General features: G+C 48.3%; 1 protein-coding gene across 1 annotated transcript in view; it reads left to right on the top strand.

The window, feature by feature from the left end:
• LOC122391996 (dipeptidyl peptidase 4-like) overlaps positions 1–16,449 on the top strand; it is a 121,710-nt gene that overhangs the window by 10,392 nt on the left and 94,869 nt on the right. The window contains exon 2 of the mRNA XM_043386386.1: positions 2,039–2,137. Coding sequence (XP_043242321.1) covers positions 2,051–2,137 — 87 coding nt within the window. The 5' untranslated portion in view covers positions 2,039–2,050. The remainder of the gene's footprint in view (positions 1–2,038; positions 2,138–16,449) is intronic.

The raw sequence follows: 16,449 nt of genomic DNA, 5'->3' as shown, positions 1-16,449 counted from the left end.
TATTCCCATTGAGGTGACAAGAATTAGCAAAATAGTGGTTCGGGCGCTTTTCAAAAATAGTACCGGACGCTGTTCCTCTTGTGACGTCATAGCTCCGTGACCTGACCTGACCCGGTCAAGTTTCTTATACCATATGATAGCCAATACTTGCCCCAATATGCATGGGAAGTTTCATCACGATCCATCAACCGATGTCCGTACCACCGGCAGGAAACCTCGGGCGTTGGCACTCAGTTTGTGAAAATCCGGCCGGAGGCTGTTCCCTTTGTGACGTCATAACTCCGTGACCTGACATGACCCGGTCAATTTTTTTTTTATCAAAAGATGCGCAAGGTTTGCCCCATAAGGTACCCAAAATTTGGCGGCGCTGCGCGCCGCCGTTTTTACACTATTTCCGAAAAACCTCAGGGGGGGGGGGGGTTGCACCAACCCCCCCTACATGGGCGAGGGTTAACACCCTTTGTAGTTTCTACGGGTAATTATATAACTGTTCCTGCTTCTTTATTCCCTACTTAGCACATTTGTGGCTTGGACGGCAGCCTAAGGGCTTCGAACAGAATCCGATCGTCTGGGCGACTCTGTCTGAGTGGATTACCCATGGTTGAAGCGGTCGATACTGCCCACACCTGGGCGTTGCGCCAATATTGCCTGGGTTCCGTGACCCGACCCGACCCCGGGAGCCTCTTTACGGGCTGAACGGCCCGGAGTGATGGGTCCGTGGCATGGATACAGACCAAACAGTGGTCACGCCGCTAAAATCCGGCCCGCCGCGTACCAAACGAGGCCCTCAATCATGCCGAGACAGCCGAGTACGACCGGCCGGCGGACTGACCTGTATGTGGGGCCATCGGCAGAATGCATGGTTGATTGTGCCATGTGTGTCGCTTCTTTTTGATGGCGTGATGCCAATGAATAAACGAAATATTTGCTAAAATATGAGCTCCTTTGGGGGATAATAAGATAAGAATGGAACTCAGGATCGGTGGCTTATGCAATTCTGGCTAAGAAGTGCCTATTGGCTTAGTAAATTTCAAGGTTGGGTGGCTTAGCGGTGGGATGCGAAAGAAGAGAGGTGGGTGTGGGGGGGGGGGGGGGTGCGACCAGGGGGCGTTAGACTGTAAGTGCAGTGCTATTCGACGAATCAAAAGCAGTTAGCTTTCCGTGCCATACAAAGGGTGTCATCATGGCAGAGTTGTCATCAATGGCGGGCGTTTTATTAGCGGTGGAAGTTCAAAGGTGAATCAGGTATGGGTGGCGTGGTCAGGCTGAGGATTTTCTAAAAGGTAACCAATCGAACTATGCGTTTTTGTTTATGGGTAATTACTTCTCGAGTCTGTCTCGAATCGCGTACATTGCTATTTGACTCTTCAAGCCCAATGGTAATGATCCCAAACGCAACTATTTTTAGTGTCGTGATTTTTCACAAGTAATATTTCACTGTATCCACCAGTGGGACAGCCGCCTTTGAGACGCGCCCCGAACTGCACCCGTGGGTCTCGGCCAGGGCTGGTCCGATTTTCAGGGCGGGAGGCCGTTCTCGGTAGTGATGTCATATTGCCTGGTGGCCGGCCTCCAGGAACGCGTCTCATCAGAGCCAGGTAGCCCGGTTTGCGCCGCCGGACTCCTTCATATAACGGAGGCCCGCCGGCGGCAGCGACCCGGGCTGGACACACACTGTTCGCTATGTGCGGGTATTGCCGTATGAGTTCAGAGGAAATTATAGGATTGGACGGACAGATTGGACGTGCGGTGCAGCTCTGTTCAGTTTATTGTAGGCATGGAACGCATCCTCTTTATTGTGCGGGATTTCACATGAATGGTGCTGTATTTGCTGAATTTTATCATGCATATTAGGCATTATGCTAGCTTTACGACTACCATAATACGTGGATTTCGCCTCCTCATGAAATGACCGAAACCTTGCAGAATCAAACAACCATTGTGATAAATGGGATGCTTGTCACTTACCAGAATATAAATCAATAATGGCTCTACCTTTCCTGTAACCCGTCTAATGCCGCCCTCCTTTTCACCGCAGACACCAGCCGACATGCATGGCACAGTGAAGCTCAGCGCCTGGGAGGAACCCAAAGATGAGGCCGTGGTCGTCGTACGCAAAAACTCCATCGGCGATGAGGTGAGTCTCCACTCTCCAGCGCTGGTAGCTCGTCATGGTTGAGACAACTTTATAAACTAAATGGTTGAGACAACTTTATGAACTATGTATCAAATTTATCAAATAAGACTCTAAACATGAATTATTTATAGGTGCCACAGATAATGCTGACACGATTCGGTTCAATATGACAAGGGCTTTTTTTATTCGGCTCTTTTTCGTTTGTTTGGCGGGTCAAAGGCGATAATCTTACATTGTTTCAGCCTCGGGCTCAATGCGGCCAAGCTCCCAGATGAGCACACCGTCTTCATATCTCATTTCGGGTGTCTGAACTTTTCAACGTGTCACATATGTCATACTACCATGCATCATTTCCACGCGACGAGATCTGTGACTGATACGATTTGTCTCACCATGTGCCTAACTATTATTACAGGACGAACGTAGTCAGTTTTGGAATATTTTCTTATGGAAAAGTGTTTGGTATAACGGATATGCTACAACACTACGTAATTCGAACACATCCGTTGAATATGGACTTTTTATATGACACATCATTCATTTATTGGCACTAAACGTCAGCATCACGCCCCCGCTATTATAAGGAAAGCGGCGCCTTTAGTGCGTGTGTTCAGTTTTAAGCGCTGCTCTTATCCCAGTAAAACATCCCTCATCATAGCGCCATCCATCAGCTGCTCAGCCTGAGGCCGGCAAAATTGGGAGAAATAACGTCGTTAAACCCAGCCGCACCTGAGTCTTCACTCACCAGCGTGCTGGCTTACTGAACATTTTCATCACCTATCACCCTAATGCAGGAAAACTCCAAGGGGAGGGTCATGAATCGAAGTGGTGCCCCTACCTATACCCAAAATTAAAAACTCAACGGATTTCGTCCACTTCATTTTGGTGGGGCCCCATTTTCAGGTTTTTTTCTTTTTCTTTTTATTTTTAGTCAGTATCTCAACTCTTAGCCACAACCACATTTACCAATTGTAAGCAAGTATATATGAATGTGCTATGTGTATATATGTTGTGGACGCTGAGTAGTGAGTACTTACCAGGAACGTTATCAGGTAAGCGAATCGTTGTCAGTCCGACGAACTTGACCCTGGCGTCTAAAGGGTCTGTCCTTGACACTTCAGGCTTGTCAGGGGCACCAAAGTCCTTCCAGGGACACCACAAACCTGTCAGGGGCACCTACGGCCTTGCAGGGGCGCCACAGGCCCGCCAGGGGCACCACAGGCCTGCCAGGAAGCAGGGGCACCACAGGTCTAGCAAGTATACACGACAGGCCTGTCAGGGGCACAACGGGCCTGTTGGGCCCATGAGCAGTGCACCCCTAGGGGCAGGGGCACCACAGTCCTTCCAGGGGCACCGCAGGCCTGTGAGGGGCACCAGCGGCCTAACAGGGGCACCAGTCAACACAGGCCTGCCAGGGGCACCACAGACCTGCCAGGGGCACCAGAGGCCTGCCAGGAGCACCACCGACCTCGCAGGGGTAACTTGGGCCTGTCAGGGGCACCACGGGCCTGTCGAGAGGCACTTCAGGCTTTTCAGGGGCACTATAGTCCTCTCCGGGCGCAGGGGTAGCAGGGGCACCAGAGGCCTGCCAGGGACATCACAGGCCTAGCAAGGGCACCACGGGCCTGTCATGGGCACCTCAGGCCACAGTCCTTCCAGGGGCACCACAAGCCTGTCAGGGGCACCAGAGGCTTAGCAAGGGCACCACAGGCCTGCCAGGGGTACTACAGGCCTAGCAAGGGCACCACTGGTCTATCAGGGGCACCACGAGCCTGTCATAGCCAGGCATCTCAGGCTTGTCAAGGCCCATGGGCACCACAGGTCTGTGAGGGGCACCAGCGACCTAGCAGGGGCACCAGTCAACACAGGTCTGCCAGGGGCGCCACAGACCTGCCAGGGGCACCACAGACCTGCCAGGGGCACCAGAGGTCTGCCAGGGGCACCACCGGCCTCGCAGGGGCACCACAGGCCTGCCAGGGGCATCACAGGCCTGCCAGGGGCACCACAGGCCTAGCAACGCACCACTGGCCTGTCAGGAGCACCACAAGCCTGTCATGACCGGGCACCTCAGGCTTGTCAGGGCCCAGGGGCACCACAGTCCTTTCAGGGGCATTACAAGCCTGTCAGGGGCACCAGAGGCCTAGCAAGGGCACCACAGGCCTGCCATGGACACAACAAGCCTGCCAGGGGCACCACCGGCCTTGCAGGGGCGCCTCAGGCCTGTCAGGGGCACCACGTGCCTGCCGGGGACACTTCAGGCTTGTCAGGGGCGTTACAGTCCTGTCAGGGCCCAGGGGCACCAGGCCCGTGGTGTCCCTGCTAGGCCTGTGGTGCCTCTGGCGGTCCTGTGGTGCCCCTGTCAGGACTGTGATACCCCTGATAGGCCGGTGGTGCCCCTGGCAGGTCTTTGGGCCCCCGGGCCTCAAGGGGGGGGGGCATGACCCATGTGACCCCCCCTTGGATCCGCCACTGAAAGTTATAAGGTACTTTAACACCATGCTTTATTTGTGCTACACTTGTCGCAGTTTGCTATAAATGCAGCGGCTACGAATGATCATGTTTGCGCTAAGATACTGGAAAAACCATCGTAAGTCTACAAAGCCATACAACTAACACTATAATGTGTAATGATAAAATTCATTAAATTCCCAATAGTACAAAAAAGCATACGATCCATCCGAACACCATCTTCAATGTATTCTTTCTTCCCAACGATTTGTTAAGTTCAGCATGGTCTGATCATCCACACTGCTCCTTCGGTAAGACCAGGCCAAATCCACCCTTCAGTTTGTCCAGGACCAGCAGTGGAAACGGCGCCGGGAGAAACGAAAAACCTGTCCCCGATCCGCACATAATTCATAGCCGCAGGACACGCCGGCACGGGCTCAGATATGGAACTGAACGCTACATTTAGCATATCAATACGAAATGGAACTGGAGTCGAAGGATCGTGCTGCGACAGACGGTATTTCACGGGAGCTGAAAATATCACTTAAGAAATAGATTGAGGTGTTGGTTTGGCTAGTCCGCAGCAAGCCGATTTTGATAGACCTTATCTTGTAAAATGCTGAATGCGTAATGCCTAGAGAGTGGATAGTAACGTGCTAATCGCAAAATAAAAGGAAGATAGAATTGCTGCACACATTTTGTTGTCCGTGAAGATGCTAAAACTAGCATCATGATACATACAGGCCTTGGCTGCCGAGCAGTCGGAGCCTTGGTTTGTGTTAGCGATGGTTTGTTTGTACTCGCTTCAAACTGCGCTCAGCGGCGCTGATAGATTGAATCAATCCACGATGGTCTACCGTTTATTACCGATTTTGCATCAACTTTCAATTGGTCACACAATTGTGGGGGGATGGGGACAGCTTACGAGAAATTACGTGTCTAAGTATCTGATTGCATTTCATTTTGATTTTGAGAGTAATATTACGGAGAAAAAAATAGAGAGAGAGAGAGAGAGAGAGAGAGAGAGAGAGAGAGAGAGAGAGAGAGAGAGAGAGAGAGAGAGAGAGAGAGAGAGAGAAAGAGAGAAAGAGAGAGAGAGAGAAAGAGAGAGAGAAAGAGAGAGAGAGAGAGAGAGAGAGAGAGAGAGAGAGAGAGAGAGAGAGAGAGAGAGAGAGAGAGAGAGAGAGAGAGAGAGAGAGAGAGAGAGAGAGAGAGAGAGAGAGAGAGAGAGAGAGAGAGAGAGAGAGAGAGAGAGAGAGAGAGAGAGAGAGAGAGAGAGAGAGAGAGAGAGAGAGAGAGAGAGAGAGAGAGAGAGAGAGAGAGAGAGAGAGAGAGAGAGAGAGAGAGAGAGAGAGAGAGAGAGAGAGAGAGAGAGAGAGAGAGAGAGAGAGAGAGAGAGAGAGAGAGAGAGAGAGAGAGAGCAATTAAGAAACTGCCGCAACACGCGATAGAACGCCTGGCAAGTAGCCTGTATGTACCGCAGTACAGCCGAGCGCCGGGGAGGTAGTCTGTGCCGCAATACACAATAAAACGCCGGGGAGGTAGTCTGTGCCGCAGTACACCAAAAAGGGTCTGAGAGGTAGTCTGTGCCGCAGTGCACAATATAACGCCTTAGAGGTTGTCTGTGCCGCAGTGCACAATTTAACGCCTTGAGGTGGTCTGTGCCACAGTGCACATTATAACGCCTGATAGGTAGTCTGTGCCGCAATGCACAATGCACATTAGCCGTTTTCACGACGGCCATCTGGTATACATTTGGTGCACATCTTGTACTGATTAGGCGCAGATTTGGTCAAATCAGGTTCAGTGTGTCTCTTAGCAGCTATGAGCTAGGGTTGCACTAATTGCTTATATGCCTGCTTTGTCATATTATCAGAGAGCATCATCGATTAAAACACTGAAATGAATTCATAAATGAAGATATTTGCTGTAAAAGAAATTAGATGCAGATTTGGTCAAATCAGGTGCATTCGCCGGATAGCCCGTCGTGAAAACGGCCATTATAACGCCCGAGAGGTAGCTTGTGCCGCAGTACACAGTAGAGGTCTGCACAGGCCGGCTGCAGCCGCGGCTGGCTGCAGCCCCACGGCTGTGGGCCAGGGCGGCTGCAAATATCTCCAAGAACACGGCTACGGCTGTGGCCACGGCTGTGAGATTTCAAGCTCAATCTTAAGAACTCAAATATAAAATTTTAAATCGTTAATCTTACATTTTGATAAGCAGTCTAGCCTGTAAAAATCATGCAAAGGATGCCCAGCAACATTGAAAGTGGTGAAGCCTTTGAAAACCTGTAATGGTTTTACCATGGATAACTAGGTGTATAGTAGTAATCCATGGTTTTACCATTTGCTGTAGGGGAGTTTGCACTCTGGTACAGAATACTAATTATAGGTACCGATTGTTCCTTCATCATCAAGAGCTTGACAGTTTCAGAAAATGCAACATGTTGCATTGTCACATCCCTCTCAAATCAATCTCACCTGGTCATTAGGAGAGCACCTTACAGCTATTGAAGACGAGCGTTCAATAATTCTTTCAGGTAATAGAAAAAGAAATCACGTCTAGGTAAAGGCAGGTAAAGGCTTCATAAAATGTTATCTAAAATAACTCTTAGATGTATTTCTGGATTTTCGGCAAGTCCAATTACATAATATAAAACTGGCGCTTTATGTTCTAACTGGTGTGTGAGTGACCGCTAACAGAAAATGCTGATCAACGAAGCCAATGGAATTAGATTATAAGTGAGCATGAACTTTACTTGCGGTTAATTCACATGGCGGTGAAAACCCTGAACACAATATTTCTTACGCGAGCTGTTGACTTTACTAATAAAATGACGTCTCCTTCTGAAAATGTAAAAATTTTGATAATAAATCTTTGTTTGAGAGCAAGTTTTTTTTACTTTATAGCGTTATTATTTATTAATTATAATCTTAATGGCTGTTTATAGTGAAAAAAAAAACAATTTTTTGCCACTTCTTTGCTATTGACGTCATTAAAAGCTCAAGTAAAATTTTGATTGAAAGAGGCAATTGTGGCTCGCACGTCCTTGGGGATTTGAGCGAAGATCATTATTTGGAAAAATCAAAATAGATGAATGTTTTTCTTTTTTAGATGCTCACTAGTGTTTTGATGATGCCTTGCATATCAAATTAGTTTGAGACTTGCTCAGAAGGCTGCTTCAAGCCTGGCATATCACACCACAGAAAATATGCAAGGTAAGAAAGAAGCAAGAGTTTTGACTAGACAATCACTGTTTGACAGTCCATCAACTTCAGTTTCATTTTCCATACCTAACATTGATAATGAAAAGCATCAGGGTCTGTTGTTCTGTCCTAAGGCGTTCTGTCCCACAACCATGCTTCAGGATTTGGCATTAGATGTCTACACTGCTATAGTGCTTCTATTCTGGTTCGTTGTTTATGTTTTCTGTTGATGTAGGTGCCTACCTACCCATCTTTCTTAACCCGCGCCCCGTTGGGCTCTACCGAGCAACGCGCCCGGTTGGGGGGGGGGGGGCATTTTGGCCCCCCCCTAAGATCTCGAGAACCACGCAACATAGCGACAAGCGGTAAACGGCGTTGGATAGCCCCAACGGGGAACTACCTTGTGACCCAATTTTATTGACCTAGGTCAAACCGATGACGTCACAGGTCAGGTCAAAGGTCCAATTTTCACCGTTTACAGGCATTTCAAGAAATGCGTTGTAAAATCGAGTAAAATGCATTTCATTGAAAATCATCGATGGGGAAATGTTCTTCAAACACATATTTTGCTATTTGAGGTCACTGATACCAGGTCAGGTCACAGAGGTCAGGTCACGGGGGGGTTCACAATATGAAAGTGTCGTGTGATACATGTTTTATGGTCCATTTTACATGACAAATGCGATTATATGGGTCAGGCAGCCTTTGGGGCCAGCTTAGATCACGTTTTGGTCAAGGTCAGGTCAAGGTCAGGTCAAGGTCAGGTCAAATTAGGTCAAATTTCAAAGTTAATATTTTTGCATAAAATGGGCATCGAATCGATGCAGCTCGTCACGGGGAGTTCAATGGTGGTCTTTGTTTTGCCGTACGTGGTCTAGAATTGCTAAAAATTGAGTTCAAAAATTTGACGTCATCATTTTTGAAGTTTTTTCGCTATAACTTGGCCAAAAAACGAGATATCGATCTGAAATTTGTTATGTATATAGAAGAGCGCTGGGACTATCACATATACTCCGGTTTTTCGAAATTCGGAAAATTTTTCGATTTTTTCAAAGTTTTTCTAAAAAAATCAATTTTTTGAATTTTTTTTTGGTCAAAAACCAAAAATTTTGAAAATCCGAGATAGCAGTTTTGTAGCGCCGCTTTTTGTCTACTAGACCATATAAAGAACTTTGAAATTGCTTGATAACTGTAGATTTGGTGAGCGTTTCAAGATTGCATGTTTTTTGCTCATTTTTGCTCGAACATGACCTCAGTTTGACCTCAATAACTCCTGAGCTAAGGTGACCTAAGACTTGAAATTTGGTGTGAAGGTGTCAAATTGATGCCCGGGAAGGTACTTAAAATTTGGCGGCGCTGCGCGCCGCCGTTTTCTTGCTATTCAGGAAAAACCACAGGGGGGGGGGCCAAAATGCCCCCCCCCCAACGGGGCGAGGGTTAACCCCTTGCAAGGGCTTGTGTAGGCATGCGATGCGCATCAGGCTTCAGGCCTTCGGCCTAAAGCCAGATACACAACCACTTAACCTATGATGCTTCATGAGCTTGAGAATCTATAGCCCATTGCAATGTGCTTTTGGCTACCTATATGTTTCAACTAAAAACAACTTATTATATACTATTTGGTTGCATTTCATTGAAAGTATCCACGGCCGGCTGACGGCTGGCTGCCCACAGTTTGCCACGGCTGTGGGCGGCTGTGGCTGTGGAGCCACGGCTGCGGGGCGGCTAGGCTGTGGAAAATTGCAGCCGTGCAGAACTCTACTACACAGTACACAATAAAACATCGCGGAATGTAACCTGTGTCGCAATGTACTACGGAACGCCGGAAAGGGAGTCTGTGCCGCCAAGCAGACACATACGAGCATAATCGGAGCGCCGCGGAAAATAATACGCCACAGGAACTGGGAGATGACAAGAGACTAGAAAGTCATTTCTGGCTACATTGACGCTTTGGTTGGGGTGGAGGAACACTAAACATCATGATGAACGAACCGGTGTTATGATGCAACAGCGATAATCCCAATCGCTTACTGACGACGAAGTCAGAAGCCACAGCTTGGGAAACCAGTGTATGTACGTATGTACGACGTACAGCCCTCTGCAAACTGCGTGGTAGGTATTCTTTTTTGGACAAAACCGAGAATAACGCGAATACTATGCTATCGGTCACTCAGAAATCGTAACAGCAAGACGCGCGAGACTCCACACCCTAGATTGGCATTATCACCGTATTCATTTTCCATCCAGTTTGGCAACAAAACCGAAAAGTGTATATTTGCCCCCAAAACAAACTTTTGCATTTTGTTGCCACACAAGGCGTATACTTTCCGAGTGATAGACCCAATCAAAGGAGTGGAGTATGGCGCATCTATTTGCCGTGAGTTTCGACCGACTGAAAACATAGCTTTTGAGTTATTACCAGTTTTGTCGAAAAAAAGAATACCTACCACGCAGTCTGCTGAGGGCTGTACGTACCTAGGTACTGTGTGCCACCGTTTGCCACCGGCTTCGCCAAACTTCCCTCACCAGTACGAACCAGCATTTTACAAGTCAGTGGCTCATTACATTCATGTAACGCTATGGTGCTAATGTCAGTATTTTGCCACAACATGTATCCACTCATGCATGGAACACCCCAGCCACCTGCCTCTTTTGGCATGCAATGCGCGCCTGACCGGACTCCGCCCATGCGTGACCGTCGACCGTCCGCCGTTCACGGACCATGTCCAGGCGCCCCTCACCACCGACCCCACGGCGCCTCTACGGCTCGGCTACGCCCCGACAACGGCCCGCTACGCCCGACTACGGTCCGTTACGGACGGCTACGGCCGCCCACCCCGGCGGACGCGCTACCTGGCACAGCATTGACGAATAGCCCGTAACTTTACGCCGCCGATGGCCGGTTTGGAGCCGGGGCCGGTCGGAACGGCGCCCCTAGCTCGTATTTATAGTGATAGCGGCGATAGTTATCAGTACGGTTGCACAAATGGCTCCCTGACCGGTCGACCAAATGGCCCGTGTTAGGGGAGAGAGTAGGGTGAAGGAGAGAGTAGGGAGACAGGTGAGGTCCCCAGACACCGATTGCAGTGTCTGTGTTACGCTTACCAATGCCTCTAGAATACTATTGCTGGCGAATGGGCTTAGGGCTGGCCTATCACTTTGCAGTTGGCACAAATGACGATTTTTTTTCGTTGATATATGCTAACTGCTTTACTTCTCCTTGATCTGATGAGCATTTCTAAATACCGATCACGACTGATTCCGTCTCCTTTGTTCCTCTTTAGGCTGCCCACTTTCAGGATTACAGAAAGGAAAGCGTGCCGCGTTCATCAGGTACCACCCACCCGATCCGGAGCCACCACCCACCCGACCTTGAGCACGCAATTCCCATCCACATTCCACCGGCGAGGTTTCGTAACTGAAGTGTGACCAGTGGCCAGCAGATGGCGACACAGTCTTTTCGGGATTTGCATGGCCCTCTAGCGTTGTTTATTATTTGTCTCCCTTGTTCGAACTGCATGGTACTGTCAAGTGTCAGTATTCGCTTGATTGGTCAGCATTTGTTTGCACTGCCTGCCTGCATGGTTACATTCGAACCCGATGCATAATTACATGATGCGACTTTAAATTGTGTTCTTTTCGTGTGCATGACAACCATGCAATTTCCATTTGTCCAGGGCTGTGGAGGGTATTACGTGACACTAAACCTGAAATGACAGCACTTGAGCCGACATTGGCGTCTGTTTATGGCCGGTAGACAGTCGTATTTCGGCCCGGTTCGTGGCGCCTGGCGTGATGCGAGTTAAACGTCCATTCAACGAGACAAAAGTCATGTTTGGGCCCTAGTAAGCAAGGTATCTTCCATTCAGGCTGTTACATTGTTATATGCATGTAACATTGCCATTTCACACTGTTATATGTGAGTGTTGCTGTTATTTCGTATCAGGATGCATCTTTGTTACTTGTCGAAACTACTGTCCTAAAAGGCTTTGTCTTCCACCTCTGCTCATCAGCATTCGAAATTAAAGTATTCAGCTATCTGGCTCACAGACACGGTACGGAATGCCATCAAACGTGACAGCATAAAGGGTGCAATATAGTGGTCTATGGTGCAATGAATAAATAACTGGCAATGAAAACAACGGAATGCATAGTTTTCCAAGAAGACACTAGAGTTTTAACCGTGTCTGCATGAGTGATGATAAGTAATATAAGATGGAAAGCTACATAGACGATGCTCTGGTTAAATTTGTGTGACTTGAAATGGCGACATGGCCGTTTTCACACGTGAACGTTTCAATAGGTTTCAAAGGTATCGAAGCATTGTGTACCGTTTCGGAAATATGTTAGTGGGTTAGGGGTTCCAGTGGGAATCACCTATTCCCGCGGGTCTGGAACTATGAGATCGATTCTCGCTCAACTTGGAAGTCCGATGGTGCATGTCGCGCTAACTTCATCAATGTCTGGTGGTGGGGGCTGTCGAGACGGAACACGTGGCATGTGTGACACAACACAAGGCTTCCATTTCACTTGCAATAGCCACGTGTTGTGTCTAGCAAAAGTTGATACGGTATGGGACATGAACATTGAGCAGTCTGTCAACATTTCGTTCCATTACTGAATTATCACCCCTCTCTCCCTTCTCTTTCTTCCTCCCTCCCCTCCCTCCCTCCCTCCCTCCCTCCCTCCCTCCCTCCCTCCCTCTCTCTTTCTCCTCTCTCTCCCTCTACCTCCCTTCCTCCCTCTCTCCCTCTCTCCCTCTCTCTCCCTCCCTCTCTCTCTCTTTCTCTCTCTCTCTCTCTCTCTCTCTCTCTCTCTCTCTCTCTCTCTCTCTCTCTCTCTCTCTCTCTCTCTCTCTCTCTCTCTCTCTCTCTCTCTCAGAGCTATCCATCAGAACTAATGAACGCTGGACACTTTTTGGTGCTTATGTGTGTTGTCATCACCTACTGCTTCCTCCGAATCACTCTTCAATATCATCGCCTTCCACCCATTGCACTACTGTGCTAGTGCAATGTAGTATGTGTGCTGGTGTATTGTATATCGCCCATTGCCCATCGTCCGTCGTTCTCTTACCAACACCCGCCGTTCTCCGTTCGTCCAGCGCCTGGTGTTCCTCTCTGTTCGCCTATTACGCATATAGGGCCTTGTTCCGCAGCCGTCGCCGCCAGCAGACCGCAATGCAGTCCCCTCTCCCCTCTCTCCCCTCCCCCCCTCTCTCCCCACTGAGCCCCGAGGGACATGGCTCGGACACGGGAACGCAGGGCGCGGCGACAGGCCGCAGGACAGTCTGCTGGAGCGACGCTAGATGGCACGTGTGTTCAGTCTGTCCGTCCGTCTGACCGCACCTGGCAGCATATTTGTTTGTTGTCTGTCTACCTGTATGCCTTTGTTTGTTGGTGTTTGTCTGTTTCTCTCTACTTATCTTCTCTTTCCCTCTCTCTCCACTCCTTTCTCTCTTTTCATTCTCCTTCTCCTCTTTCCATCCTCTCCCACTCTACCTCGCTCTTTCCCTTAAACTCTTTTTCTGTTCCTCAATCCCTTCTCCTCCTCCTTCTCCTCCTCCTCCTCCTCCTCCTCCTCCTCCTCCTCCTCCTCCTCTCTCTCTCTCTCTCTCTCTCTCTCTCTCTCTCTCTCTCTCTCTCCCTCCCTCCCTCCCTCCCTCTGCCTTCCCGGACCCTCCCTTCGATCTTTGTCGGATGCCGCTTGATCTGTTCACCTGTTAACTTATGCTGTCATTTGATCTCAATCTGTCACTCCTATGGGCCAGATCTGTCGCTTCTGCTGTCATTATGCTGTCTTTATCATGTCCTCTGGGCCGCTGGGCCTTTGATTTTTCAATCTGTTGCGTGACGGGACTACTTGTAACTATCTATAGTTGCGTTTATATCGTGTAGCATAGCGTGTAGCTTACAATTGTTCTGTTTGTTGGCTTACCGATCTGCTTAGATATGTGAATAAATGATCCATGTTATCAGGATTTTTTTTTTCCGCTTAGCGTTATTCTCCTTCGCCAGACCAGAGGGCTTGATGCAACCCTCTCTAATATTTTTCTTTTATAATAGAGCACACCTTTTTTGCTTAAGTAGGTCAGAGGTCAGGTCAATGTTAGGTCGAGGGTAAAATCGGCAAGTTTCTACATACATCATCGGCTTTGTAGCGCAGCTGACGAAGAATGGACTGAGATTGATTACCGAAAATGCGTTCATGGGCTACCAAGACAAGATGCATTGCATACAATGCCATGCAACGTTCAAGGTCAAGATCAAGTCAGCTTACAAAAGACGAACCATAGGATAGGATATTTTGGCACGTGTTTGATGGGTCATTTTATTTATAGAACTCAATGAGCATACTCAATAAGCAATAACCTTTTTACGAGGGCTATCTGGTGCACATTTGGTTCACATTTGGTGCAGGTTTGGTGCAGATTTAATCAAATTAACTAGGTTCATTGTTTTTCTTAGAAGATATAAGTTTGGGCTGCAGAGTTGCTTAAATTCTTGATTTTTTTAGACTTATCAGATATTATTTTCGATTAAAGACACTAAACTAAATTCAAGATACGAAGATATGTGCTGTAAAAGAGTCAAGGTACAGGTTTGGTCAAATTGGGTGCATTCGCCAGATAGCCGTCGTGAAAATGGCGAACATGAGTCAAATTTAGATGAATTTAGATGAAGGTCGAGGTCAGGTCAAGTGAGATTGAAGTTAAGTTTAATGTTAACCCGCGCCTCGTAAGGGGAGTGGGGGGCAAACGGCTCCCCTGTTCTTTTCCGTCGATATCTCCTAAACGGCTGCAGATATCGCCACCAAACTTTCAGGACCCCTCCGGGCATCAATTTTACACATTGTGACCAAAAAGTTTTCTAGAGGCTATGATAGGTTGGCCACAAATGACGTCAGAATGACGTCATATTCAGCCATTTTCGACCGAAAAAAGAGCTTCGCGAGAAGAGCTGTAAGGCATACAGCTTTGAAGATACAAAAAATATTAAGACATGAACGGCGTACATAGAATTGACAGGGCTACAGATCTGCTATCTCGGATTTTTTTGAAATTTTTGAATTTTTACCCCCCCCCCAAAAAAAAGATTTTAAAATCCAAAAAGTCTTTTGTGTTTGGAAAAATCGGAATGTATATGATAGTACCTACCGTCTTCTATCTACAAACCAAATTTCAGATCGATATCTCTTTTTTGGCTAAGGTATAGCGAAAACTGTTAAAAAATGATGACGTCAAATTTTCAAACTCAATTTTTGGCAATTCTAGACCACGTAGGGCAAAACAAAGGCCACCATTAGACTCCCCGTGACGAGCAACATCGAATTTTATGCAAAATATCAACTTATTTGACCTAATTTGACCTGACCTTCACCAGAACGTAACCTAAGCTGGCCCCAAAGGCTGCCTGTCCCATATAATCGCATTTGTCATGTAAAATGGACCATAAAACATGCATCACACGACACTTTCATTTATTTATTTATTTATTTATTTATTTCACATTACAGACATGTCCGTGGAAACACGGCTATTCTATGTCCAAGTCGTTGTGCATATACAAATCGAATGGGATATGACAACAGTCACCGCAATCATTCACACATTCACCCTCATCACATGTGCTAACTAGGACAGCTAAGTGGCTCGCTCGCGGTCAAACAAATGCTCCCTCAGTGCCGGCTTGAATCGAGCCTGACTAAGAGCGCGCAGGTCCGCCGGCAGCTCGTTGTACCCTGACACCGCAGAGTACAGAAAACGGCGACGTCCGGACTCTGACCTGACAGTGGGGGTCACAAGCATGTCATTGTACCTGGTATCCCGCCCGTGTACACTCTGCCGGGTGACTAGACAGGTGGCGAACTGCTGCGGCTCTGACGTGGCCAGCATTTTGTTCACCAGCACGATGGATTGGTACCTGAACAAGCTCTCGGTGTTAAGCCAGCCGAGTTCGTTGATAACATCGCTCACCCGATCATACTTCCTACGGCCTGAGACGACTCGTGCAGCAAACCTAACCAGCTTTTGAAGTCGTTTGCGCTGGGTTACATTGCTGGCACCGTAAACGGACAGACAGTACCTAATAATCGACAAGACGAGCCCCTGCACCAACGTTACCATGACTGTCGCTGGAAGACTGTGTCTACTGTGACTCAGGCCACACAAGGTACCGGTGCACCGCCGCACCACGTCACTGGTATGCGTCACAAACGACATGTCACTGTCAAACCATACTCCCAGGTTCTTGACAGTGTCAGAGCTGGTGATGGTGGAGCCGCAGAAGTTGATGGTAATGGGAGGCAGACGACGAGTCATCTCCGGCGTGCCGAGGACGATCAGCTGAGTTTTGGCAGCGTTTAACTTGAGGCCGTTCTTGCCATACCAGTTCGACAGAACTGATAGACTGCCTTCCAGTGACCGTTTCAGCTGAACGATGTCTCTCGGCTGTCCGGAAACGTACAGTTGGACGTCGTCCGCGTAGGCGATGATGCCGGTGGAGTTGTCGGTGTAGAGCGGCAGGTCATTAGCATACACATTGTGCAACAATGGCCCGAGCGATGAACCCTGGTAGGTACCGATAGGGTTTAGTAGCGGCTGTGAGAGCGTGTGAGCACGAGACGGTCCGGTAGAGTGAAGCTGCACACGCTGATAATGAT

This window comes from Amphibalanus amphitrite, unplaced genomic scaffold (genome assembly GCF_019059575.1).
Source record: "Amphibalanus amphitrite isolate SeventyFive unplaced genomic scaffold, NRLGWU_Aamphi_draft 000465F_arrow, whole genome shotgun sequence".
Taxonomy (NCBI): domain Eukaryota; kingdom Metazoa; phylum Arthropoda; class Thecostraca; order Balanomorpha; family Balanidae; genus Amphibalanus; species Amphibalanus amphitrite.
The sequence above is the reverse complement of the archived record's forward strand: the minus strand, read 5'-3'. Positions and strand labels throughout refer to the sequence as shown.